Source organism: Tenebrio molitor, chromosome 3, assembly GCF_963966145.1.
Source record: "Tenebrio molitor chromosome 3, icTenMoli1.1, whole genome shotgun sequence".
NCBI lineage: Eukaryota > Metazoa > Arthropoda > Insecta > Coleoptera > Tenebrionidae > Tenebrio > Tenebrio molitor.
This window is the reverse complement of record NC_091048.1, coordinates 25,908,900-25,936,766: the sequence shown is the minus strand read 5'-3', so window position 1 is coordinate 25,936,766 and position 27,867 is coordinate 25,908,900. Positions and strand designations below refer to the sequence as shown.

General features: G+C 38.9%; 1 protein-coding gene and 2 long non-coding RNA genes across 3 annotated transcripts; 1 reads left to right on the top strand and 2 right to left on the bottom strand.

The window, feature by feature from the left end:
* The first annotated feature begins 8,190 nt into the window (after positions 1-8,190).
* Positions 8,191-26,300, top strand: LOC138126604 (uncharacterized). Its single transcript, XM_069042399.1, has 15 exons — positions 8,191-8,740; positions 8,793-9,080; positions 9,130-9,312; positions 9,369-9,609; positions 9,661-10,170; positions 14,401-14,567; positions 14,645-14,968; positions 16,346-16,640; positions 18,321-19,570; positions 19,628-19,830; positions 19,888-20,467; positions 22,539-23,009; positions 23,171-23,455; positions 25,025-25,227; positions 25,277-26,300. Exons 1-15 carry the CDS (start codon positions 8,242-8,244, stop codon positions 25,862-25,864), a joined length of 6,087 nt encoding a protein of 2,028 aa, XP_068898500.1. The 5' UTR covers positions 8,191-8,241; the 3' UTR covers positions 25,865-26,300.
* On the bottom strand, positions 11,780-12,838 carry LOC138125692 (uncharacterized). The gene is made up of 2 exons (XR_011157509.1): positions 12,502-12,838; positions 11,780-12,332 (listed from the first exon to the last, which is right to left on the bottom strand). It is a non-coding gene; the product is annotated as an uncharacterized lncRNA (long non-coding RNA).
* LOC138125691 (uncharacterized) lies at positions 13,982-14,798 on the bottom strand. The gene is made up of 2 exons (XR_011157508.1): positions 14,288-14,798; positions 13,982-14,225 (listed from the first exon to the last, which is right to left on the bottom strand). It is a non-coding gene; the product is annotated as an uncharacterized lncRNA (long non-coding RNA).
* Positions 26,301-27,867: the final 1,567 nt, after the last annotated feature.

Genomic DNA, 27,867 nt, shown 5'->3' with positions numbered 1-27,867 from the left:
GGGATCCTTGCATAGTTGCTTCGATCCGTCCCCTACACCCGTTCATCATCAATCAAACCGTGACGTGTATGGACGTCTTACGTCTAAACTCCTGCACACCCTAAACCGGCGATAAGGACGTGCCGGTTTAAACGCCGGTTCTTCTTCTCCCATTCAGACCGCGAAATTTGGACGGGTTTTATTAAAACTTGCCAACAATAACGTCTGCCAGCTTCCTGTTTATTACTTTGCGTCCTTTATGCCGTTAAAAACTTTGCTAAAAGCCCGCGACCTCGTCCAAATTAAATTTATTTTTCTTCGCCCGGATTAATTAAATGTCGGCGACGTATTGCTGGTTGCATATCCGGGACATTGGAAAGCTGAACGACTCGTAAACCTAAACGGTTACAACTCTCGGCATAATACACCCATTCCAGATAATACGACGACATTTTACACCGACACCCTCACGCTCCCGAGTGCATTTGACTTAATCAAAAAATCACTCCGAGAACAAACAGAGGAAACGGATCGAGGGAGAGTCACGTTGACCTCCACAAAACATTCCCCTTTACGAATTTATCTCCTCAAAACAAATACAAATCCGACTCGTTACTGTTTTATTCTTCTTTATTGCTTTAACAGTTCCCCCGTTCCAACCTGTCCTAATTAGATAATTTTGAGTTTCGCCGCTTTTTACGTCGACCAACCTAATCTTAATTTCCACGCTTTTTCGACGGCTTTCCCGGCCTGTTTAATTAAAAAATATTTGTCAGATTAATTTGGTTTTAATTCCTTTATCCAGCTCGACGGTGCTAGACCTCACACTGGAGCTGCTGCTTGTGTAAACTGTCTCGACGCAAAAATAGAAAAAAAAATCTTCAAATGAAGAGCTCTCGTCTTCCGACTCGCAAATAACTGTTAGTAAGTGGTTCCAATTCCTTTGACAATTAAACTTTCAAGTGTCCTCACTCTGGCGCGCCAGCCTTTATTGTTTGCGGACTGTTTTTCTTCTGTAATTACTCAAAAAAAAGAGATTGGGTCGGGTTTAAAACGGGAAATTCTGTCATCGAGAAGATAATGGTGGAGCTGTATTGTGAAGTGAAACAACGTCGGCCAACACCTGGCATTGTGTAAAGTAGTTTAATCCATCAAAGTGTAATTTTCAGGCGACTTCCTCGCCAGAAAGCTCCGTAATGATGGTGGAATGAACTAAAACCATTGTATATTCTAGCTATATAAATTACTTATCGATCTCGCTGGTGGTTGTGTGTTGAATGAGATTAAATTCGTTCTTAAGAATTGTTTACAATTGCAATGTTTCGTGCCCGATTTGTAACATTGCGAACGCCACTTGCGCCACAGGTCACGACACACCGGAATTAATCCCGAAAAGATTCGACCCGGATTTTTCCGGCTGATCCGATGGAACATCTGCATAATGGAGAGAGCGGCGGTTTGTCCGTGGCCTTGTTAAAAAATAAAACCGCATACATTTATTTTAACGCATCAATAGTATTACGGCTCACGTTTCGCTCGATATCGACGCATTAAAAAACGAATCAAAAAGTGCGGCTAATTTCCCGGACGAATTAGCGGATTATCCGGAAGCCCTGTTGTTTTAATTCGAGCGGTGGCGCGTGTGCGAAATTTATGCCGTTTGTCGAGTTCTTTGTGAAAATATTTAATCTATCAGTCATTAGGACGAAACAAAGGGAAACTCCGACTGTTAAATTGACGTCTCTGTATTCTTGAGACCGGGGCTCTACCGAGTGACGCTCTCGCGAGATATCGATTCGGCATCTGCAATTGAATAGGAAAATAAATGAACTGAAACACTCTGTAACAAATTGATGTTCGATTCTCATTCCGTGATCGTCGAAGATTAATGGTTTGTACTTTTCTAATTGTTCTATTATTACGACTGTTATTTGAAACGTGTTCGACCGATGCCCGCATGATTTATAGAATCACCCTTTCTTTCAAAACATGGAGAGATACCTGGCGCCTATCTGTCTGTGATGGGGAAGATTAATCGCGAGTGGTGCTCCGCAGCTACCCCGAGTCCTGCAACAACACCGACAGTGCCGCCAACACACCCCCAATGATTGTCTTTTTTGTGAAAATCGCGACACTTAGCAGCTACAAATTAATTAATCAAGTCGAAAAACGCCCCCATCGAATATTCCCTTTGCCCCGATATATTCCCTATTGATTTTGCAATTACTGTTTCGTAATAATTCCCTCTCGACGTCGAAGGATTTACATGTCGAATATCAGCGCTGACTGTATGATTTCCATTGAAAAACGACCGATTCGTCTTCTCGACACTGACAGCTGTCGATATTTACTCTTCCTGCCTGAACCAACGTCTGAATGGGTTGTATATCGTCCGTGTTCCCGGTTATCGTTTCACCGAAACCATTCGAATCGATTTAACCGACGATAATAATATTTTAATGATTACTTTCGAGGCAAAGGAAGTGCCGGAACTGGCGCACCGTCACCTTAATACCGGAGCGCTACCGGAATTCTAATTGTGTCCATAATTAGCGCCGCATATTAGGGGATAACCCATTAGTAAACAAAGATGGTGGAAGGATTTACATGCTTCCAGCGACGTAAACGTCTGCACGAAAGGTATATAAGGATCTCATGTAATTAAGCTGTTGGAATAGCTGCACAACGGCACAACTGCCAACACAAAACTTTCTAATTAAGTCGCTCATAATGAGTTATTCGCTCGTAAAAAAATTTAAAAGCTGGCTCACAAGTAAAGGCTACTTAATTATCACCGGTCACCCAGCGGTGTGACGGCACAAACGGCCAATTATGGAAACAAAATGTTACGGAGTCGTCTAAGGAGGTTTGTTGTTTTGTGGAAAGCACAAAAAAAAATACAACGCAAATATTTTTTAACTTACCGACTGAGCGAATCACAGGACCGGAGCGGGTCAATTGTTGCGCTTTTTTAAAGCGTAGATTAATAATTAGAGCATGTTGACAGCTAACCTAAAATTTAGAGCCAAAAATATCCTCATTTTTCTTAATTTGCAATGTTTTACATTAAAAATAGAATAACGTAACGATTCCTATTCACGAAGCAAATATCTAAGGGCACCTTTTGCTGAAAACAAACATGTTCAATTATGTCCCAATTAAACATAAACAAATGTCATTCGTGTCAAACGGCGGGAAATTCAAACTTTACACTGTTCTAAACGGTTTAATTATTCCAACGCTTACTCAGCCCAGGATTTCATTTGAACGTGCGATATTTATAAAGTAAGGTTTCCTAATTGATTAACTACTATTAAAGTTTTATGAATATATGGCAGGGCATAATTATACCCAGTCCTAGACTGGGTAAGAAATTTTAAAGTTTTATGAATATATGGCAGGGCATAATTGTAGGACAAATGACGCCTCATATCCTACAAGAAAAGTACATAACACAAGGTGCTAAAAAGAAAACAAATCAGACGTTGCAAATTATCGGTCATGTCGTAGCGGAATTCTATGCAAATAAGCGTTCAATGCATGGGCGTAGACAATTTGTGGTCTCAAACGCCACTTTACAATAAATCATACCTCATGAATTTTAGATGTGGGAATTATAATTGTGCATTTTATTATTATTATCTGATAATAGAGAAAATTTATTAAATAAACAAAAGCAACATTTTATATTTGTAAGAATGGGTAATTTACCAGCTTTATTGCCAAACGCGACGCCACTGGTAAGCATATTTTTCGCTGAAATGTCAAAGAAACGTCAATTTTAAAGGAACGATGTGCTGTGTTAACCTAGAAAACAACTTTTCGATTTCGGTAAAGTTTACAGACGTTTATTGTAAGCAACAATTATTCCAGAATAAGTGGTAAAATAGATTTTACCATTGAAGAGGAAGCATTTTTATTAGAATGTTACTTTCGAAATGGGGTGAATAGGCAACCAATAAAACGAGTATGCCTAGCAAGTATAATTCTGCGACGATCAAAGTAAGACAAACGTTTCGATAAAATAAAAGATGAGGTAGCACTTTTGATTTATTCTCTTTTTGATCACTGTGCAGTTGTAGAAGTACAAGTAAAACAATACAACATACATATTATTTCGTCCAGTTTTGCCACAGGGTGACTACAAATGCAGGCATGATTGCTTTGCTAAAATAATACACACTCGTTTAGCAATAAATTACAAACTAATCGAAAATTTCGAACAATATTATCAACATGAAACGAACAGTGCCCTGGAAAATGATAATTATGAATTATATTAGCATAGAATCATTTTGAGTGATAAACGACCCTTGGTAAATAGACCCGACATTGTGGTCGTGAATAAAGCAAATAATGATGTATTCTTGATTGATTTTGCTGTGACAAACTGAAATAATTTCAGTCAGGAATAAAACACCAAAATTACATGCAAATTGCACTAGAAATAAAAAATTGTTGTAATTTAGATAAAATCAAAAATTTGAAACGTAACATTTTTTATACAGGGTGTTCCTTGTAAAGTTATGACGTCATCATCAATTTTTTAAATAGCAACCTATATTTATTCGTAATCATTTTGATAACTCTCTTAACAGTCAACATAAGAGTATAAAAATTTTAACCCCTTACATTTAAAAGAACTTGAGAAAAAAATTGTTAAGAAAGATTTTTTTTTTTAAATTATTTTCTTTATTAATGATTAATTTACTAACTAGTTAGTACCGAAAGGCATTGCTATTATCATCATTTGAAGCTTTTCAACAATAATCAAACAGCAAGAAAAATAGTATATGTATTATGATACGAGTCTTATAAGAAGCATTTTATCGCACGCACGGTTTTAGGCCATGAGCTTGCGAGGAGTGCCCTAAAGGAGTAAGTGCGATAAAATGCCTTATAAACGAGATGTCATACAGTATTTTTTCTACTTTGCCACTTTTTTAATGAAAAAAAAATAATTTAAAATTTAAAACCGTTAAAATTGAAGGATTCCACCCAAGGTCACGTCTGCGGTCTACCGCGACACCACAGTATCCGTCAAAATTAAAAAATTAAATTTCACTATTTTTAGTATTGTTATTATATCACGCCTTTTCCTATTACTATGCCTGTCGGTACTAACTAGTTAATAAATTAATCATTAATTCATTCATAATAAAATAGTTCGTGTGTAAATTGGGCTTTTTTTGGTATGAGTGGGCCAGATTAAAACGCGAGTGAAACGAGCGTTTTAAAGGTCCATGAGTGCCAAAAAAAGATCAATTTATACAAGAACGAGTTGAATACAACGTTTTTTTGTTCGACGACCCCCTTAAAGGCTCCAAATATTTTTTAACTTTCAACAATTTTTTTCTCAATTTTTTTTTAAATGATTGTAAGGGGTTAAAATGTTTATTCTGTCATATTGACCTATCAAAACGATGACGAATAAATATAGGTTGCTATTTAAAAAAATTGATAATGACGTCATGACTTTGACAAGGAACACCCAGTATAAAAAAATATTACGTCAGTAAACGGGAAATTGAAATTAAAAATCGACCCGTTTTTGTTCTTTTTTCAGAACTCAACAGTCTATGATTTATCGAATTGTTGCGTTACTTTTGCCCCTCACTGTATAAACGTTTTAAATCAAATTCTAGAAGCAATACCTATTACAATGTTGTTATCATATTGTTCGAAAATTTTCTAACATGGACCAAGATCGCACCATACAGTTACATAATATTCACCGCGAAGTGAGTTCACATTAAGTTTCATTCACATTGGAAAAATTAGTGTTGAAATTAGCAAGTGAAATTAACGCAGAAATTAGTAGTAGTATTCACAATGAAAAATTAAGCAAAGTAATTAGTGGGATCCGCCATCTGTTATTACACAGGGATATTGATGCATTACAGGGAACTGCTACGCTAAATTGCTAAAAATTTGGAACTATTTGGATTACAAGGTAACAAGGGTATTACACATGTTTTTGTACTGTTTGTAAATGTTAAAGTAAGTTGCAATGGACGAGAAATTTATACATTTATGTTATGTTTGACGACACTTTGACATGTAAAACAAAAATTTCAAATTGCGCATGCGCGTAACCAAAGTGAACTTACTAATTTCGCGACAAAGTTAGAAGTATACAAACTTTTCCGTAACGTACAAAGTAGACGTACTAATTACAAGCATTGTGAATGCGTCCATGCAAACGCACTTGTTATACTTCTCGTGTTAATTGAGAGTACTAATTTTACGTACTAATTATTCCAATGTGAATGAAACTTTACAGGAAAATATATTTTAGAATTCTTTTATTTATACACAATATTTCCACCAAATATTATCATTACTTGATAATAACATCCGCAGTGATAAATTACTCCGGCCTGAATACCACGTCGCCGGGTATGTGTTGTAGCAAAAAAATAACAATAAAGCTACCCACGTCAGCCGTGTGACGTCAAAAACGATACAATTATGAAAACATACTGCAAACGGATTTATCTAGCGATGTTTGTTGTTTTGTGGAAAGCTTTCGAATTTACACGAGCCAACACAAGGCAAATATTTTTCAAGTCGCCGACCGGATTCGCGCCGAATAACAATAACAAACACCTTTAAGCACGTTATCCTGTACGTGACGTCACATCGTCTGGTACGCATTTTCGCCGGGAGGAGCGCGTGGCTCGAATCCCCTAAGAGATTCGCTTCGATTGTGCAATAATCGCGAAAGCGCCGTAAATCTGTGCAAGTGACTAAGATTTAGAGAAGCTGCTTATGGACGGCGAAATAAAACTAAATGACCCATTTATTCGTCGGCTGTCATCTCGATTAAGGGCAATTTATTTCGTTAAACACTGTTCTCTATTTCGCCCCGCTTTGTTCATGCTAATTCCCCGGAGGGTGGGATTTTTACAACCTGCCATATATTTTTGCTGAGGCCATCAAAGTGCTCCCTAATAAACACGAAAATTAATTTCGAAAACATTTTAAAATATTCTCCGCGAGTGGAGCTTCGCCTAATTGAGGCACTAATTGTAATTAGTTTTTAATTAGTATCGTGATTATATCACTTAAAATTCTCAATTGGGTAATTTCTGTCATAATTACTGTTTCCCAACCGTAATGGGTGTGTGTTTCGATGGGTCCTTTGATCTCGCAAAAATCGACGAGTTTTTCAGCTACATTTTTCACTCGAAGAATAAGCACAGTTTATTCAATTCGGGCTTTGTGCGTTTTGACGTTTAATTTTCGACTCTACTACACAACAGACGGGCTTAAAAGACTCAAGTGGTGTAAGCCAATCGATTCTATTTATTTGCGAAATTGTCTGTAAATACTTTGAATACGCCGCAAACCGGGCCGACACCGTCGCTCCCAGGATTAAGTAATTCCCCCGCAATATAAATAAAAACTGGTCGGCCTGTTTTCATTCAATTATGGCTTAACCTGGCCCTAATAAAACTATTATTTCACCGCGGACCCTGCATAAATTTAATCCACACCGGTGTTGACACTAACGCCCCAAATTTGGGGCTTTCTAATTATTTTTTCCGAGCCTATTTGGTGGTACACCCGGATATTAAAATGCCCTCAGGAAAATTCGAGTATCCTGGTTTGTAAGCCTCAGACGCATCTCATCTATCCTGTGAGAACGCCGATTCTCTCCTATCTCATCCGACAAAGAATCACCGTACAATAAAACATTATCGACACTCCGCAGACGAGCTTGCTTCCTCTGCTCCACGAATATTATCTCGCGATTTATCAACAATGCCGCAAGAGAGACCTCGCCACAGAGGTGAAATTAAAAAAATAATAGGTTTACTCTCCGGACGTTTTATACCACGGCCGCGGGCACAATAATAAAAAAGTTGTTACAAAATGTTGCAGGAAAATTCGCGTAAGCAAGTAGTGCTCATTTACCAATTTGTAAATGTTTGGAAATCGTCATTGTGATGTATCCACCTGTAAAATCAGATCGCGTTCGCTCTTTGATGTGCAGATAATTAAAAAAAAAAGTCCGCATAATAATCGAGCCGTTTATTTATGTATTTTCTTAAAACTCATTAATTAATACGTAACCTCGCGCTTCGCTTTGATACAATTTTCTGCTAATTAAATTCCAGAGAGCAACAGAATTAGTTTAGTAATAATACTTTTCCGCGTACATTAATTATTTCGCTTTTCATTTTTCGCCGCAAGAAATATTTTTCAAGTCATCTCCGATCTAGTTGTTTGTTTTTAAGTGACGTCAAAAAATCTGACATGGATATTGTCCAAGTCAAATATCCATTAAACAACTTGTTACTGTCTTCCAAATCGTCCCACGGGAGCGCTCTCCAAGTCCACAAGAAGGCTTCCAAAGAGCACGAAGAATCCCTCCCCGATGCACCAACCGACTCGCTCTTAGAGTCCGACACCCGAATCGCACAATCCGTCACTGACAGCAGCATCTTGGAGGTGCCCCCCACGACCCCTGCGTCACACTACTCCTTCCAGAACCGCATCAACCTCATACCCCTCTCGTTCCCGAAACTCGACCAATTCAAGCTACCTTACATCCGCGAGGTCGGCATCAAGACCTGCATCGACATCCTGAGCGAGTACTTCGCCTGCAAGGACTACAAACTGAACGCCGTCCAGTTCTGGTTCCTGGACGTCATCACCGATTGTTTGTGGAAGGTGCAGGATGAGTTTCAGTTCCCGGAACCGTACCAGAAAATTATTGTCGAATGGATTCTGTTCGTGGTGGATTTGATTAGAGGTTTGTTTGTTTGACGCGACCCGATCGGTGAGGGATTGAGTGTGTGTCGCAGATCCCAACAGGAATCTGTCGAGGAAGGAGTTTTTTCAGATATTCGCCGAGGCTGTGGTGATCTCCAACGAAAGGATCCAAGCCGGATGTGAGCTGCTGCCGACGCCGGCGGATTTATTCGCCGTGGAACAAGACGTCGAAGGCGAAGAGATCAGTTTTCCCGCAGTCAGCGATGTGGATTCGAGCGATTCCTCAGGTGGGGCAGACGGGGCAAGCTACGTCGCCGTAGGAGTGGACGAATCCACAGAAATCTTTAAACTGCCCAAAGCGCCACCGAAATGCTACAAATGTAAAATAAACAATCACGGAAGGACGTTTCACCTATCGAGTCCTTCTAGATGACAGTTCCACTGACGAGACCTCGACGGAAGAGGCGGAAGGGGAGTTTTGGTGTGGTTGTGAAGAATCAGTGGAATTTTACCAGCCTGATCCTAACACTCCTGACAGATTCCTGTCTTCGTCATCGTCCTCGTCGTCCTATGAGTCTACACCTGGAGAAGATGACGAACTAATGGACACACGTGCGAGTTTATCATTATTACTATTGTTATCGATAACGATTTTATTATGCGTTCAGGTTTTTTGTGGAAACATTCTTCTGTTCCATCTGAGAGAATAAAGAAAATTTGTTCGAACGATTTGAGCCCTCAGCCTCCAAGTCCTGAACAATCTGGTATGAGTCAGAGCCCTCATGATACTCTTATAGAAGAATGGACAAACTATCTGGACGATCGTAAGGACTACATCGAAGGTATGGAGAAGAACATCATGATCAACAGTTGCGCCATGTTCGCAATAAAGGAGTTCGTGTACGACTAGTAAGTGTGTGAATTTATCAAAACAAAAAATACTTGAATATCTTCCTTTAGTTTTCACGAGAGTTTCCAATACACTATAGTGCAAATGGTTCTAATAAACAGTTTCAATTCGATCACCCAAAATATCAACAAGAAATGGTACGTACCGAAGATTTTGAAAGAGGAGTTGAAGAGGCCCAAAGAGAAGAAAAAGAAGAAGAAGAAGAAGAAGAAAAAGAAGAAGAAGAAAAAGAAGAAGAAAAAACCTAGGAAGAAGACGAAAAAGAAACGAGACAGAAAAAAGAAGAAAAAGAAGGGTTCGAAGAAGAGTAAAAAATCGAAAAAGAAGAAGCTTACCAAAGAAGAAAAAGCAGAACTGGCTCGGTTGAGACGCGAACAAGAGCGACTGGAGGAGGAGCTGAGGAAAGCCGAAGAGAACAGGCGTCTGTTGTTCCCGTTGAAAGACGCGACCGACGACGATTTCTTCCGGTCGATTTTCGAGCATTGGGTGAAACCGAAGCACAAGAAAAAGAAAGGGAAAAAAAAGGGGAAAGGCAAAGGTAAAAAGAAAAAGAAAAAGTAGCGCGCGGACAGGATGCACCATCTAACGGTCAGGATCGGAACGGAGCTCGAGACCTGGCAGGATTCCTGTTCACGATCGTTTGAAATAACAACAACAGGTGTGATGTCAATAAATAGATTGGTGTAATATCAGTGACGGCGTTTGTATTTTTAGTGTGGTGGGAGTTCGATTATCAGTGTCTCATGGAAAGGTCTAAATTTAGATCGAGTCTCAGCCGAGTCGAGCGATACGTCATTGTTTTTACGAATTGAAGATGTCACGGATTTTGTTATTACATTCGAGTCAATCAACTTGCGGAAAATAGCACGGAATGCGAGGTGTTTTTGTTATCGGGATTATTTTAGATTTTTTTTTTTTCGAAAGTAGAACATGCAGGAAAAATATGAGGTTATCTATTTATCACTGGGAAAAATATATAGGTATCCGCAAAAAAAATAAACAGAGGCGGAATCGAATCGAAATTATTTAGGGTTGAATATAATCATCTAGTATGAGAGTCAGCATCGTAAAATTCTAAATTTATATCAGTATTACTTAAACGTGTATCCGTATCTGCTACGCTGAATTAATTTAATATCCTATAATATTTTAACGCACAGAAATAAAAGCGGGAATAAAATCGGTGCAGGTTTGCGATTTTTCCGAATTAATCAATTTAGAAACGTCCAAGAGACATTTCCTTGCGATGTGGCAAAAGGAAAATCTGTCTTGGTGTCGGGGAAATATTGAAAAATCTAGTCTGGGTTCTCTCAAAGAAGACTGAAATGAAAATGCTCTAGAAAAGAAAACTAAAACAATACGGAAAATTACTGTTTTGTATCGTTTTAGATTTTATATCAACTTTCGACTTATGCTTCCAGTGCACCAAGTAAATTTAAAAGATAATTCTTAATTTTTTTTTTTTTTTCGTATCCCACCTCCACCCGGCGGCACGGCAATTTTGCCGGAGTACATACACTATTACGGATAATACTATCAAGTAATAGTGCAGTGCTTATCAACATAATTACCGGCGTCTCGCCTCCACATTTTGACTTTTTTGTGTTTTATGTTCTGTGTCAATGTTAAGGAATTTCCTTACGATATGACATGAGTATAATAATATACCTTTTTGAATTTCAACCACCAATGTGTTCTCTAAGTCCAAAATTTTTAAATTTTTAAAAAGAGATTGCGGTACTATTCCTGTTGCTGAAATTGTAAATGGTAAAATCGAATTTTTTTCTAAACACCAACGATTTCTCATAGCAACGGAGAGTTCTAAATATTTATTAATTTTTGTGTTATATGTCTGTGTTATATTGTGTGAATTTGGAACGGCTATATCTAAAAGATATGCTTGCTTTTGTTGTTTATTTAAAATAATTATTATTATTACATACTTATTATGTTAGCGAAATATCTACAATAATGTTATTTAGAAAGAGCAGAAAAAAAAAGAATCAATAAAATAAACAGATAAAGTCCATTCACGTTGGATTTTCTCTGCTAAATTGTTGTCACGTTGCAAGCCTGCGCCTCCTTTCCTAGTAATTTTTACATTATCGTGTTTAATTCGTGATAGAGCGATTTGACGTCTTTAATTTTGAATGTTAGTTTGACGTGTGAAATAAAGTCACAGATTTTTTTATAAAATTCTATTCCTGGGTGATTTTACCATGGCGAAAAGAAAAAAGGTTAATTTTAAAATTGGGTTAACCTTCCACAACTGACGTAATGTGACGAAACCCGCAAGCTAATACGGACTCAAGAAAAAATAGCTTCAGTTCGAAAATTAATTAGTCAGAATCCTTTAATATTTGATGTATTGTATGTATTAACATGATTATAATCTATTTACGACCTTTATTGAGCAGTTTTAACAATACAACGTTATTTTAAAGGTAATGTGTACATCGAAAAAACTTAAATTAGAAAAAAATCATTAAAAATCAAAACACACCTTTCTTTTGTGGTATGCAATTGTAACAATACATTCTTGAAACGTCACAACCACAATCAAAACGTATAAGTGTCTCTGAATAACTGAAATTTTATGGCCAAATTTGTTCCATCATTTAGGTGCATTCCTTACTTCCATCGCTTCCAATGAAAGAAACTTCACACAATTTCCTATTGGGTTCATTTTCTATAACTTATTCGGGTTCCTCATCAGTCATCACTGTAGTCATTAAGGGTTTTTTCACTTAATCAACAACGCAAGCAGAAAAATACAACACCAGTAGGTAGGAGTTAGGTACCTATTGTAGATACGTTCCTAATCCTATCATACCGATTAACAACTGACACTATTTTTAGTGCAAATGATAACAAAATGGATGTATTATTACCTATTGTTATCCTCTAAAAACAATATTTGAAAAATGACTGTTTCTTTGCTGACAGCGAATAACATAACCACTACACTCTACCAATGACTTGGTTACTTTATCAGCCCGTATTGGTGGCATACACAGCTAAAGCATTTTTGAAGTAAAAATCACACCGCCACAATATTGTATTATTTGACCTTGACTAGGAAAATCCAACGTGAATGGACTTTAGATATACTTACGATATATCGGGCGTTTACAAAAAATTCTGATCAAGTGTGCCTTGAAAAATTCTAGGAACGCATGTGCAGCATAATATGTTACATTTAGCTAAGTGGCAAATCATTCTCCAATCATTTTTGCCCGTAAATACGAAAAATAAAATGTATAACAAAGCACTTTTGATTAGATTTTTATTGAGGCGCCACAAATCGGGTGTTCATTTAAATTCATCTTCAAAGTAGGCGTTGAAGAGTCGATTGTGAACGCACTGCGGTTTACAGATCTCGGATCAGCTGTTTAAATCTAACCTCACTTTTGCGTTGTTTGTGTTTTTACTCTGCAGACTGACGAGTGGTGCGTTCACAATCGACTGTTCAACGCCAGCTTTGAGGGAAAATTTAAATGAACACCCGTTATAAGCTTATACATAGGAATGTGTAAAAATGTATGTGAATAAAAAGATGTGTGAAGATTTAAAAAAATAAAGTGTCAATACACATTCGTCATTCATTTAAGACATTTCCATAGACGATATAGATTGTTTGAAGTCCTTTTCTATCCAGCTCATCCCACAAAGGTTCTATGAGATTGAGATCTGGCTTCTGAAGGGGTCAAATCGTTTTTTACACTTCCTTGACCTTGAAAAGTATTTTTGGGTCATTCTCATCTTGATAAGACAAGTCAAAGGAGAAAAGAGGACATTTTGATAAACTTATTTTTTCGTATTGTTAAAGTATTGTTGCCACACGGAAGTTTGTGTCTAAAGAGGACGTTAAAATCCCGAAATATCTTGGCAAAATGTTCAGAACAAGACAAAAAAAGATATTCACAAAATTTAGACCTGAAATGGAAATAAAATTTGCTAGGAAAGTGTCAAGAAAAATATTGGCAGACAGGTGACGATGAAGGAGGAACTGAGCGTGAAAGAAATTAATAAATCTGATAGGAAATGACGGGGGAAGGTAATAAATAATAATAATAAATATTTAAAAAAGATTTTATTACCATTCGAAAAAAACGTTTACAACTTTTACGTCCAAAAGACGAATAAAAAAACAATTTAGCAAACTAATCTTCAGGTTGTCCAAGATACATTAATAAAGATGATTACCCTGATGATGTATGTCTTGTTCTCCTTTTCGTAATTTATTTCATTCTTATTAAATTATGAACTGTTATCACTTTAAACACACTCCTGAACTGTTTATCTGTCGTTGCACATAAAATTATAAAGAAATGAAAACTCTAAAACCGTTTTGAGGACAGAATCATCGAGTATACCATAAAATTCATTGTAATATAAATAATAAAGGAAAAAATTAAAATGTTACAACCAAATTACTGTTAATAAAAGTAATCTTTCCGAGCAGCACGTCGTATTTATTTTATGGCCTCACCTTAAAGCCACCACAGCAAATTTTCTTCTAACATTAGATTTATTAATAACATAACAGAGTATTTCACAATTTCGTGATTACTCTGGCAAAGACTAGAATCCGACGTACAGATGCCGTGCAAACCTACAAATCTGTGTCTAGTAAATCAAACAAAACCTTCTTTATCCTCGTTTCGCCCCACTTACATTTCCTTCTTGATCGACGAGAATCATTCAAATGCGACAGAGAATGACCGAGCAGCGCCAGATCCCGCGAATAAACCGTCGACGCTTTCGAAAAAACTAAGCGAAAATGACAGCAACGTCGACGGAAATATTTATAAAACAGTAGAAACAAACGGCGTCATATCCGACAGAGTGCAACTGTGTCGAGACGCTCTGTATCTGCTAGACCCTCCGTCATGCTGGTTTGCCGGCAAAACGCGCCAACCCAAACAAGAGTTCCACGTTTTGATAAGATGTGAAAGTGTGATAAGAACCGTTGCGTCGTGATGGAATCCGCGAGTGACTCAACTTCGATCAAATCGGCACCGACTTCTGCAGCTTCCAGGAAGCAGGTCGGTTTCGCCCAGACTAGACCCACGTTGATGATACCGACCCCGCAAGACCGCCAATGGCCCCAACAGTACACCACGAGCTCGGCACCCACCCCCAACCCGTACGTCAGGAAACAGTCCATCTTCATCGATCAGTTGCACGGGATCAAAGACTTCACCAAGTCGGGACTCGGCTTCGGGGAAAAATGTGCCTATTGGATGTACAACAAGCTGAGAGCGTGGAGTCGAAAATGGTTCACGCACATGTTCTTGACCATCGTTTTGCTTCTCTACACCATAGGAGGCGCCCTAGTGTTCGAAGTCATCGAAGGTACGAAACAACTTGCTTGATGTGAAAAGTTTGACGAAGTCACGTCAAAAAGCATGTCAGTGTATTTGATGATGAACGACGTGTTATTTTTAAACTGCAATAACTTTGTTTACAATTTTTTGTTTATAATAAACCGGGTAAATATTCAAAAGAGAGCTGAGATTATAAACAAAAATTCCTAAAAATAAAATTTTTTGGGCGAAACTAATGGGCAATTGTTAGTGAAGCAGATTAATTATTAGATTATAATAAATTTTCCAAATGGATTTGTTTGAAAACACTCGAACAATTATTTTCTGGCACATATTTCGCGCATCTTATAACGCTGTCTAATGGGGCTAAACTCTTCCGATTCACTTCGACCAAAATCCATTAGTGAAGACCAAAATAAATCGTTTGTCGTGATGCAACATGTCAGTTTTTTCGGTGATGCCTCAATTCCGCAGCACCACGGTCACTCAATCGAACCAAATCGGCCCCTCGCGCTGGCCATCGTTCACCAGTTCCGCGTAAATATGACCCGGCCATAATTTTCCCGAATACTAACACAATAAATCAGCGCAGCTAATTTATTAATTTCATCAACAACATTAATTTGTTGAAGTTGGGAATTTGCGCGTGTTCTATGTTAAGAAAATTGCTCCAAATTACATAATTAACAATAACAACAAATTTAAAAATAAGTGACCAGACGCAACATGGAATTTTGGCATCGGACTTTCTATATTGACGATTGCTAAATATAATTCCATGTTATTTAATAGCAAACGTGCCCGAAATCGCAATCAAAGTTTTTGGGTAACAAAGAAAAAATCTGGACGGTGCTGAGTTTCAAAATCGGACGCGTCACTTTGACGCAAAAGAGATAACACTTGGAGGAATGCCATTTATTATTTTATAAAGTAAATAAAAGATTTTCGATCCACTTAAAAATATTGTACTGATTCATCGAGCGTGGTGATGGTGACTCAAAATTATCATCAATAGTCACACAAGAGTATGATTCAAGTCTTCAGTTTGAAAAAAATCTCAACAGTCATTTTATGCAGATGCACTAGCACTAGATTGTTAAGATATTTCTGGTATTTGGCCTTGCAACAGGTGCAACATCGCTTCCCCCGTATTTTCGTGATCGAGACAAGTTTTGCGTGAACAAAGTCCTGCAGGATTCTTTGTGTTTCGGTTAAAAATGGGAATCAGATTAATTGCTTTGGTTGTAATTTGTAATTACTAGTGGCGAGTTAAACCACGCCAGAAATTAGCGGAGGAAACATTGGCAATGGTTTCAAAGGAATTTCACCGAAATTTTCGCGGTCCAACCGAACCAAAACTGCGATTCAATTTGAATGAATAATTACAAAATCACTTCTTTTCCAGGCCAGGCCGAATCAGCCGTAGAATTAGATTTAGCGAGAGCGAGAGACGACCTACTCAAGGAATTAAGAATAACATCTGTCCGAACCCCGGTGGAAAAGTCCTTGGAGGAGTGGATAGGGGAGGCGTCGAGACACATCGAGTCCAATTACGAACGTAGAATGGGGAACTATTACTCATCGCACAAACTGGCTGTGATCAACGGGATAGATAACAAAATATGGACGTTTTGGAATTCCATTGTCTTCTGCGGCACGGTCTACACCAGCATAGGTGAGGTGATTTATTTTGGCGACTTGTGCAGCCTAGCAAAAAATCTCATTTACCGAGAAATTCCTCATGACTAACCCACGATAAATCAATAGTGTTTATCTCTGGCCGTTAGGTGTCACACAGATATGAGAAATTGTGAGCCAACTATGTGTCGCCTAAAAATATGACGGTGTTTGACCCACGCTCGACGCAAAATTGATACAATGGAAAGTGCAACGCTTTATTTCTAATTTGGGCCCGACGTTCCCGAATTAACCGGCGCGAAGACTTTCCCTCTGGAAGGGCGATAACTCAACTGTCGCGATTGGATCTAGGTCGGTTTCGTCACCGTTGCAATTCCGTTGCCAACAACCGCGATAATTGATCCGGGAAATAGGACAGGTGATGGAGATTGAAAGGGCAACCCTGCGGCACACCCAAATATTCCTCGAGCCGGAAACATTTCCACGTTTAAAAATGCATTAAAAAAACAGAGAGGAACACCGATTAGCTCCTTTAATACCGATTTTTTGCGAATTTAGATGCCATATAACTTATGAGGCTGTTAAACGTGCAATTTATTACTGCTGGAAATGTTGTGAAAGATCTTAAAATCAAACACACTTAAAGTTGTTCATTTTAGTAGTAAACATGTAAAATTCTATAAACATTAAACAAACTTATTGAGATTTCAAAAGTTCCGCTTATTGTCGGTCGTCATAAAGAGCTGCTCTCGTGCAGTTCTGCCGGTAATAAACCAAGAGTGCTTCCGAAACTTCAAAATATTAATCTACAAACTTGTTTTGAAAATAATCTAAAGCCGAGAGGTGGAAAATTGCATCGAGTGGTCCTGTTTCGATAGTGCATCTAAATTTAAAATTTATCTGGAAGGTTTATCGCTGCACCCAATTGCACTGCAGATACACATGACAGTGTTGATTTGATCAAAAGTACACAGTGAAGTGAATTATGCCTTGGAATATCGACCAAGTTGTCTGATTAATGCGGAGACTCATTCGTCAAGTCATAAATAATTACATCCAGACTTCCATTTAATAGGAAATTTTAAGATGAAGCTTCCGATGAACGCGTGATTCATGACACAAGACGAAAGACTTCTAAATTTACGAATGCAAGACGAGATGCAGCACCTCGTCGAAGACTGCATAAACCGAGCGTAACGTCCAAAACTTTATTTTCGCAAACTTTTGAATAATAATCTTGACGATGGCCATGATTCACGTTTTATTCCAGTGTTTTTGTAAACACCTGGAGTGTTTATTTGACTTGCAAACTAATAATCCCAATTTTTATTGCTTGACATGTGCAACATTTTATTGGCAACTTTTATTCCGCGTCTGTTATCGACTGCCGAAGAAATCGAGGCGTTTTAGATTTTTGATTTATTATACAACCAACAATACAAATCGTCTGCATCTGTTCGTTGCGTCACGGGCACCGAAACCTCTTAATTCCCGGTTTTACAATCGAATCCAATCAATGAACGTGGCACATCCGTTTAGTCGGAACTAATTAAGTCGGTGTAAATCGGGCGGTCATAAATGAATGTTTGCATCCCGAATCGCCATCGCCCATACGAATAAAATAAATAGATGATTTACCCGTTGGGGTCCATTTAAAAATACCCACGCGTTTCGGGCTCCATCTATCTCGGCCGCCGCCAACTCGCTCCCAAATCCAGCCTCGACGTCTAAAATTAACTTAGTCTCGAAATAATGGATGCGCCGCAAGCACCCGCGGAGAACCCGAGCGAAGCGAATGAACCCCAAGGCGAAGAAATCGACATGGCCCGCATCGAGGCCTTGGTGACGCCGGAGCAAGTGCACAGTGCGTCGATTGCGAAGAAACGACGGACTTATACGAAACGACGGAGTGCCAATCGACGGGACCAGACGCCTGTCAAAGAGGTGGACGACAAGACGACCACCGACGAGGATGTGCCCGAACAGAGGCCGAAGACGCCCGAGCGCCGGAGGAGGAAGAGAACAGTGAGTAAACAGAACGATTCCAAGTCCGAACCGGAAGTGACTGATCTGGAGAAGCCGGTGGTTACGATCAAGAAGTCGCAAAGCTTCTCCAAACAGGTGATCGACGAGTACAGGAAGCGCGAAAGTCTGACCGAGATGGCGCAGACCGAGGTTGTCAACCTCTTCAACAAGACCAAGAAGGGGCTGGCGGCGGCGGCCAACAGAGGTCGCGAAACGCTGAAGAAATTCGACAAAGAACAAGTGAAGCGGAGTCAGTCGGCGCCTCACGCCTTCACTCAAGAAGAACTGATCGAAAGCTTCCGGAAAGCTCAGCTTTTGGACGACTCCCCTCCCGTACCGGTGCCTAAAGACTCGGATACCAGCACTGTCGAAGACATACCTCCAGCTCCCAAACCTTTCAGACCCGAAGTAAAAGAGTTCGTGAGGCAAAGGAGAAAACAAAGAGCGACTTCCACGAAGATCATCGAAATCTTAGACCCCAAAACGTCGAACGTTGTCGCGACCAAAGCCGTGGTCAAACCGGACTTCCGGTTTAGGCAACTCTTCGGCGTGATTCGCGTCTTCACCATAAAAGAATTGATCGATAACTTCCGCATGTTCAAACGGGACATGAAGGACGAATGTCGCAGGATACGGATCTTGAAAAATCGATGCTTGTGCGAGTTGATGGTCATCATGGTCTTCTGCGGCCTCGGCGGCTACATGTTCAAATTCGTCGAAGGCAGTTTCGAGTATTTTTACAAGTGCGGAGTGAAACGAGTTAAAAGAGACTTCATTGACTTGCTGTGGCTCAGAAGCCACAATTTGAGAGAGGAAGACTGGAAGTCCTTGGCGAGGAACAAACTGAGGACATTCGAAGAAGAGCTTCACGTGGCGCACGAAGCCGGGATGAAAACGTACAGCGGCCAGAGATCTTGGAGCTTTCTAAATTCCATTGTTTACTGTCTTTCCATTGTTACAACCATCGGTACCATCGACCAAACCATCGACGGCAACTTGTAAAGGTATTGCTTCATTGTTTCAGGTTATGGCCACATTTACCCTGAAACTAAGACTGGAAAAGCCTTGACGATCGTCTATGCTATCATCGGAATTCCTCTCTTTCTCCTAGCTTTGACCGATTTCGGCAAGCTCTTCACCAGATGCATCAAATTCCTCTGGTCCTTCGTCAGACGACTCTACTACACGGGAAGTTGTCGGACAGTGCGGAAAACGGCACACGTCAAGGTAACTACTCGTACTTCCGACCGTACCCACAACCCAAATGTATATTTTCCATTTTAGGAAATCGTCAAAGGGGCCCAGATGATGTACGAGATCGCAACCTTCCGCCGTCCTTCAATCTTCCCCGACGCGGAAAAACCCGACACTCCCTCCACCGACCAATTAGAAACACCAGTGACCCCCGCCATTTCGAATTTCGAAATCGACGACGAATTCAACTTGCCCATCTCCGTCGCCATCTTGATCCTCATCATCTACATTCTCTTGGGAGGCTTGATCTACTGCCTCTGGGAAGGCTGGGGCTTCTTCGATTCGTTCTATTTCGTCTTCATTTCCATGTCCACCGTCGGATTTGGCGACATGGTACCGAATAATGCCGCCTGCATGATCGTCTCTATTGTCTACCTAGTCTTCGGTTTGGCTCTGATGTCGATGTGCATCAACGTGGTACAATTGAAACTAGGTAACACCTTCAAGCAAGCTTCCACCAAAATTGGCGCTACTATCGGAATCAATGTCACTGACGATGACGGAAGCATCACGACGGTGCCTCCCGAGAACGTCGAAATACCTCCGATGCACGATTCCAAGAGTTTGGGGAGCGTGACAGTGAGCGAGGCCAGCACCAAGAACCCGGATAGTTAGCAACTCCACAAGAATCCGATCATTTTATATCTTTATAATTTTTTTGGCTTTTGTTCTATGTTCCTGTGCCAAAAAATCTGTAACGTTACAGATTCAAAGTCTATCGAGTGTTTTAAACAAATGTTGACTGTTCTGTGAACTTATGAGTGATAATATCTTAGAGTAGGCCCAATAAGAAATTTTTTGTTTAAGTTATGCTATTATACAATTGTCTAATTTTTAAAAATAAATTTTAATCTTTTACAATCGTGTTTCATTACTAAGACTGTACTAATAATCCATTTCAGCACTCATAAAAAATATACCTCCGTAGAAAGTGAGTCTGTATCAATAGTTACCAGTGGGTGAAGGTTTTTCTTTCGTTCACTTCACTTTCGCTCACTGTTTTTCACTCATTGGTTTCCATTCACTCGTAAATCTTTCCAATTCTTTCTGATAATGTAATTTTGCTTTTGTAAGCAACATTTGGTACCTCACGGTACTTGCCTCTTCCAGGACATCATCAGGAACTCTTCATCATCCATTTACACAATTTCCACAACGTGCACACAACCACTTTATTGACGTTGCAGAACTTTGTTGATTTTGTTTTTATTTTTTTCTGTAGCAATAGATCCGTTCAACAATGTTTTATTTTTATTTAAAATTTTGAATACAATGTTACAGACTCACTTTCTAAGGAGATATCGAACAAAACCAAATACAGCACTCGAGAGTAAGGCTGCATTGGGTCACTTGAATTGCATTGAAACGCAATTCGCGTGAACGAAAGTTTTGCTTTCCTCACTCTTACTGTAAATAACTATTAAAACAATTCTGAAAGATGGAAATTTGCTACAGATTATCTTACATGAAAAAGAAAAATATTGTGATATTTTTTAATCAAATAATAATTAACCATTTCGAAAAGTTAACATCTTTCTTGCGATACAAAAGTGTTGATTCGCGCAAAATCAAATTTAAAAAGTTTCCAAAAATAAAGAGTAACAGGATTTTTTAAGAAGTTTATTTTTAACTCTCTTAGTTTTTTTTTTCAGAATTGCCAGTTGGAGTTCGCGGAACCATTGACATCATAAGAAAAAATGAAAAAGCTAACGTGTTCTTTGTGGTTTACTTGAAAGAGTTTCAAAATCGTTTTTCACGTTTCTATTTATGTTTAAACATGTTTTATACTTCTTCGAGAGAAAGTAGACATAAAACGCAATGTTGGTAACGGCGAGTGTGCTTACTCTGACGGTCTAATTTTGAAGAATTTTAACAAAAAAAATTATTTTCTTAAGAATCTCGTTTCTCGGAAGATTACTAATTTTAGTAAGCACTTCACACAAATTTGAGGAATTGAAAATTTGGCAAACAAACATCGTCAACAGACTGCAACGTAGCCAAAATAATAATAGATGTCGTAGTTCTTCCAAATTGTGCTGAATATGGTTTTAACCTTTGATAATATTTGAAATTGTTGAACAACGGTTTAAATTGTTTTAAAAATAAGATATTTGGAAACTTTTCCAAATGATTCATAGGAAGAATAACTGTCTCGCCATCTGTAATCTAAGAGCAAAACTAAGATGGTGAGTGAAATGCAGAAATCATTTTAAAAATAATGATTGCAAAACCAGGTTTACAAATAATTGTTGAGGAAAAAGAAAATTGCAAATTGTCTAAATAAAAATTGAAAATAAATGTATATTATTTTTGGTACGAGGGGCAGAATAATAAGATGTGTGTGACAAAGATCTGAGGAAATTTCTAGAGGAAATGATGCGTTAAAAGTGGCGAATAAAGTTTAGAATAGCGAAAGTGAAACAAAACCAAAAGAGAAGCCCCACGCGCCAAATTATCAATAAACTCGAACAATGGCTCGTTAAAAACGTCGAAAATGATGGCGAAAAGACAAAACGACCGTGCGTTCGACTGGGATATTTATATCGAGATCGTAGAAACAAGCGGCGTCATAACCGAGAGAGAGCAACGGCGGAGACGTCGGGACGCTCTGTATCTCCTGGACTCTCCGTCATGCTAGTTCACTTTGGCCGTCACCGACGCGACCTCTTCTTGCCGATAAAATGTGAAAGTGCCGAGAGTGAGCGCTAAAAAACCGCATCAATCACGTGAAATGGATACGACGAGCGAATCGAATTCGATCAGATCGGCCGGAACGCCGACCTCGTTGAAGACGCCGAATTCGGCGTCGTCGGGATCCAGAAAGCAAGTGGGCTTCTCCAGGACGAGGCCGACGCTGATCATACCCCCGCCCCAGGAGTACAGGATACCGCAGCAGTACACCGCCACCGCGGGCATCTCGGGACCCACCCCCAACCCGGCCTACTTCAAGAAGCAGTCGGTGTTTATTTTCGATCAGTTGCACGGAATCAAAGACTTTACTAAATCGGGACTCGGTTTTGGTGAAAAGTGCGCTTATTGGTTGTACAGCAAACTAAAATCGTGGAGCAGGAAATGGTTCACGCATACGTTTTTGACAATCGTGTTGATCCTGTACACGGTCGGCGGGGCCCTCTTGTTCGAAAGGATCGAAGGTAACTAAATTTGCATGCACGGCTAAGATGCGACGTGATCACTTCAATTGCTTAAACGTGTCCGTCGTCAGAAACTGAGCCTAATGACCACCAGAAACAACATCGATTAGCAACGTCCTAGGCGAGTTACGCCACTACTGTCGATATTTTTTCTATTTTAGGCGCCCACGAAAACGCAAAAAACAAATCTGCAGCTGGTCTGCAAATCGTCGACGTGAGAATCTCCAGAAGAGACTTGATCCTAAAACTGAGAGACTTGTCCCTGACGTTGCCCTCGAACTCGTCCGACCAAGAATGGACCAGCAAAGCTCAAGAGTTCTTCGAGGTCCACAAGATGGCCCTGATCGACAACGAACAAAGGAAAAAAGACATGGAGAAAGAGCACAAGAAGAAGTGGTCGTTCTCCAACGCCATCGTCTACTGCGGCACGGTCTACACCAGCATAGGTAAGCCAAGTCGAACTGGAAAATTCGATTTCCCACGCCTCTTGACTCAACCACGATAAATCAATCGGACTTATCTCGGTTCGGTTAGGTGTCCACTGTGAGAAAAACGAGACATTCCAGATTTGCACCCAGAGCCAACTATGTGTCGTCTAAAAATATGACGGTGCTTGACCCACGCTTACCGATCTAGACAACGCGAAAAAACCACAATCCTCACCGTTCAGGAAACGAGTTGTAAACGTCGACATGTTTTCAAAATAAACCTTTCAATTTCGATGCGATTCCTTTGAATTATAAAAGAGACGATAATTCAACTGTCTGCTGAAATGTAGGTCAGGTCTCTGATGCAACTTCGACCCAAAAACTTTGCCAACTGACGAAACAATATTAATTTCGATAATTAAGAGCGTGCGACGCCGTTAGAATCCTTGCGCCACCCCGTGCAGCCAATTCGACCTCGTCGCGATTTTCGCCGCTAGGGCAGACGATGCGATTGAAGTTTGCCGCAGTATGACACCAGCAACGTGGAGCTAATATCGATCAGAAATCCTCGCAGGAGAGGAGGTGGTGTATTTAAAGTTGGACCGGGCATACTAACAAATTTGTTTTTTATGCTTAATAAAGTTGGTAAACATGTGATATTACATAAACATAACGAGATTTTACTGGGCGAGTTGTTGTAGAGCGAAACTAAAAAATCAATTGGAATTCTTTGAATTTCTGCTTGTTTCCGAATTTTTAAAATAAATGTTTGTATGTGGTGTCGCAATAACGCGTCTGCGACATCGGGGCAGCCAAAATTTCAAAATAAATTTGAAACGATTTGTTGTTCCACATAATTACAAAATTTAAAAGTGTGGACTTAAAATTAGTTCCTGGAAGACACTGCGTTCTATTTTGACGTTGTTTCTACATCTACTTCCTTTCTTTTCCATGCGACATTTGCACCCGTCTTACATTTTTTTCCAAATGCGATTTGTGTATCTTTCATCGATCCTCACGTTTCTCGACCTCAGTTTAACGGCGCAGACCACTCCATCCCGTTTATTTTACTTGGGATGTTTTATTGTTCCAAACTTTTTCCTTCTCGCAATTTTATTTCTTTTTACAGTTTGCTCAGCCATTAATCGACGGTTTAATTAAAGCGTTTATCAAAACTCGTCAACAAGCAACCGGCCAAGTTCAAAGGTTTACTTTTATCTTGAAACGTTAGCCCGAGTTGTTTTCTTTGAATGAATGAATCAAAATTACACCAAGATGTTTTCTAAATTTAAAAGCAAAGCTTTTATGAGTCGTCGACACAATTTAAATCTGACCGCAGAACAGGCGATAAAAAAAATCTGTTTAAACGAAACAAAATTTTATTTTAAGAAACTTCCAAATAATTATTGCTCGCCGATGATTCATGGCTTCGTCTTTAATTTCCTGGTGTATGTACACATGGTTCGATTAATAACACGCTTGACTTATCCAATTTTAAATCGAGTCGTAGTTCTTGAGCACTGTTAATCTCACTTTGGTCAAGAACAATCTCCACAACAAACAACAAAATATTTCTTTTATTTGCAGGTTACGGCCACATTTATCCAGAAACAGCGACAGGTAAAGCTTTGACCATTGTCTACTCCATCATCGGCCTTCCCCTCTTCCTCATAGCCTTGACGGATTTTGGAAAACTCTTCACTCGATGCATCAAGTTCCTCTGGTCCTTCGTCCGACGAGTCTATTACACTGGGAGTTGTCGACAAATCAGGAAGACCGCTCATGTCGAGGTACTTCCAGACGCACCTCCGATAATCTGTGTAAAATCGTGGTTTTCAGGAGATCTTCAAAGGCGCCCAACAGGTGTACGAATTCGCCACCTTCCGCCGTCCCTCGGCCATCGTCGACCCGGAAAACCCCGAAATCCCGCCGACCAGTACGATGGAAACTCCGATAACTCCTGCGATGTCACATTTTGAAATCGACGACGAATTCAATTTGCCCATATCAGTGGCCATCATCATTCTGATCGGTTACATTTTCCTCGGTGCTGTGATTTACTGCGTGTGGGAGGGCTGGGCGTTCTTCGACTCCTTCTACTTCGTTTTCATCTCGATGACGACGATAGGGTTCGGGGACATGGTCCCCGACGATCCCGCCTGCATGATCGTTTCTATTGTCTATTTGGTCTTCGGCTTGGCTCTCATGTCCATGTGCATCAACGTGGTGCAAGTGAAGTTGAGCGATACGTTCAAGCAAGCTTCCAGTAAAATTGGAGCCACCATCGGGATCACTGTTGCCGAAGACGACGGCAGCATCACGACTGTGCCTCCGGAAAATGTAGAGTTGCCGCAGGTGCACGACCCGAAAATTTTGGCGAACGGGACGCCCACCGAACCAACCAGCGACAAAGATAAAGAGAGATAATGATATTTTAAGAGATGCTTTACAATTATTATTGTTCTGCGGCCGAATTATCAAATTGCAGATCGTTAAGCATCGTGTGCTAACAATTTATTTTTTACAGGTAGATATGCAGCGACAAACTCCATAACCATTACTCAAACTCAAACAAAACGGAATGAGTTACTTCAAAGACGTCAACAGATGGACTGAATTATAAACAGTGGATGCAATCGCATCTTTACGATTATTTAGTTCTCGAAATTCCGAAATAGCAACTGACTGGCTATAAACTGTGACGTTTTTCAAATGACTGATTCTATTCTCTGTCCAGCTGATGTTAGTTTATACATGTTGCGAGTGATAATAATTTTAGTACCTAGGTAAGGTTTACAAATCTTCTATATTTTACTGTTATCAAAATGTTTACTTTTAACAATAAAATTTAATATCGTTATTATGTTGAACTCTTTCATTTTGAAATTCAGTGTCATACATTTGCAGTTACATTTACATGCTTCAATTGTTCTCAACATTCACTTCATTTATCGGATTTGACAGATATAAAAAAAAAATTTGTCAAGAAAGTCGTGGTTTGTTCTTTTCCCCAAACGCAGATAGCCTATTTAGTTGACAAATCCTTCGTTACATAACCTAATTTTGATCAAACCTTAATTTTTTTTTAATGATAACTTGACGTTTTAGGTTCATTTTATAGATATTATTTCCGTAACTTTTTCAACGGTTTTTGAAATGCGTATTGATGGTCCTCCACTTTCACTCTTTCGAAAAAAATCGTATAAACTGCACGTGCCTCAATAACGAATCAAATTCAAACACCAATGATTTAAATACACATTTACACTTTGTGTATTACTGGTTGCATAGTCTTGGTATCAATTCATAAACAAACACTATCAGTTTATTGTTTTTATATTGAATATTATAACGATTATTTATGACAGGCAATTATTTTAATCTTGCCCGCATTTGCATGAACCTCTGATAAACTAAAATAGCACTGATTAAATCCTAATTTTAAAAATAACTCATTTCTTTTGAACAGCCAATAAAAAATTACAAACTTTTGAAACTTACATTGGCCTTCACACTATCGCCATTTAAAGCAAATAGTAAATGCGTGGTATTTATATTCACGCTTTGGGGAAGTGAAAAATGATAAACTTTATGCCGATTTATCTTTTATATTCTTACAAAACTTTTAATAAAAATTATGTAATAATAGCTGAAGATTTAAGTTATAATAAAGGTAAAAATGTCACAGGAACAGAAAATTTGTCAAAACATATGGAAATATGATATTAAACATTTGATTTTTCAAAATGTTTCATAATTTCTAGATGAACCTTTACTAGGGAGGAGATATTATAAAAAATGACTGCACTAATCTTATTGAAAAATCAAAACCAACAACAAATTAGGAAATTGTAAAAAAATATTCAACATCGCTTAACCAGAGCCCTCAGGACTATTTTCTATCATTTCCAGAAATTATTAAGGAAACTAAGGTCAACACAGAACCGAAAGTCATGACCTTCAGTTTTAAATATTGTGATAAGAGGTGCGTACCTAACCAACTTAAAAACAAAAATGTAATTTCTCACTAGACATAAAAATAATGATAAAAGCATTTTTTGTTTTTATTTATTTTTTTTAAATATGTATCTAACACAGATTTACCTTCACTTTGAATTTTTGTTGCATGGACAAAAAAACTGCTAGAGGGCGAAGCTTCACTTTTCACAGTAGGCTCTAAAAATGATGTCGAAGGTAAACGTCAACGTTTTTTCATTGGCGGTTCGAAAATCACCTGTGTATACAGGTACTGCAACAAATATAATTTTTGCGTTTTGATTCATCAAACAATGGACAAGTATTGTCATGAATTAATTTAAATACCTTATGATACAATTCTGCGTCAAAATTCGCATACCAACTTGGATGACCTTGACTGAACTAATTTTATTCAAATTTCAATCAAAATAACGGAAACCACCACTACTTAT

Excerpts from the sequence above, each read along its gene's own strand:
- LOC138126604 (XM_069042399.1), top strand. The coding sequence starts at position 8,242 with ATGGATATTGTCCAAGTCAAATATCCATTAAACAACTTGTTACTGTCT. Across the intron at positions 9,081-9,129 it reads GCCACCGAAATGCTACAAAT|ATGACAGTTCCACTGACGAG; the intron begins GTAAAATAAACA and ends GAGTCCTTCTAG. Across the intron at positions 10,171-14,400 it reads AAAAAGAAAAAGAAAAAGTA|CAACGTCGACGGAAATATTT; the intron begins GCGCGCGGACAG and ends CGAAAATGACAG.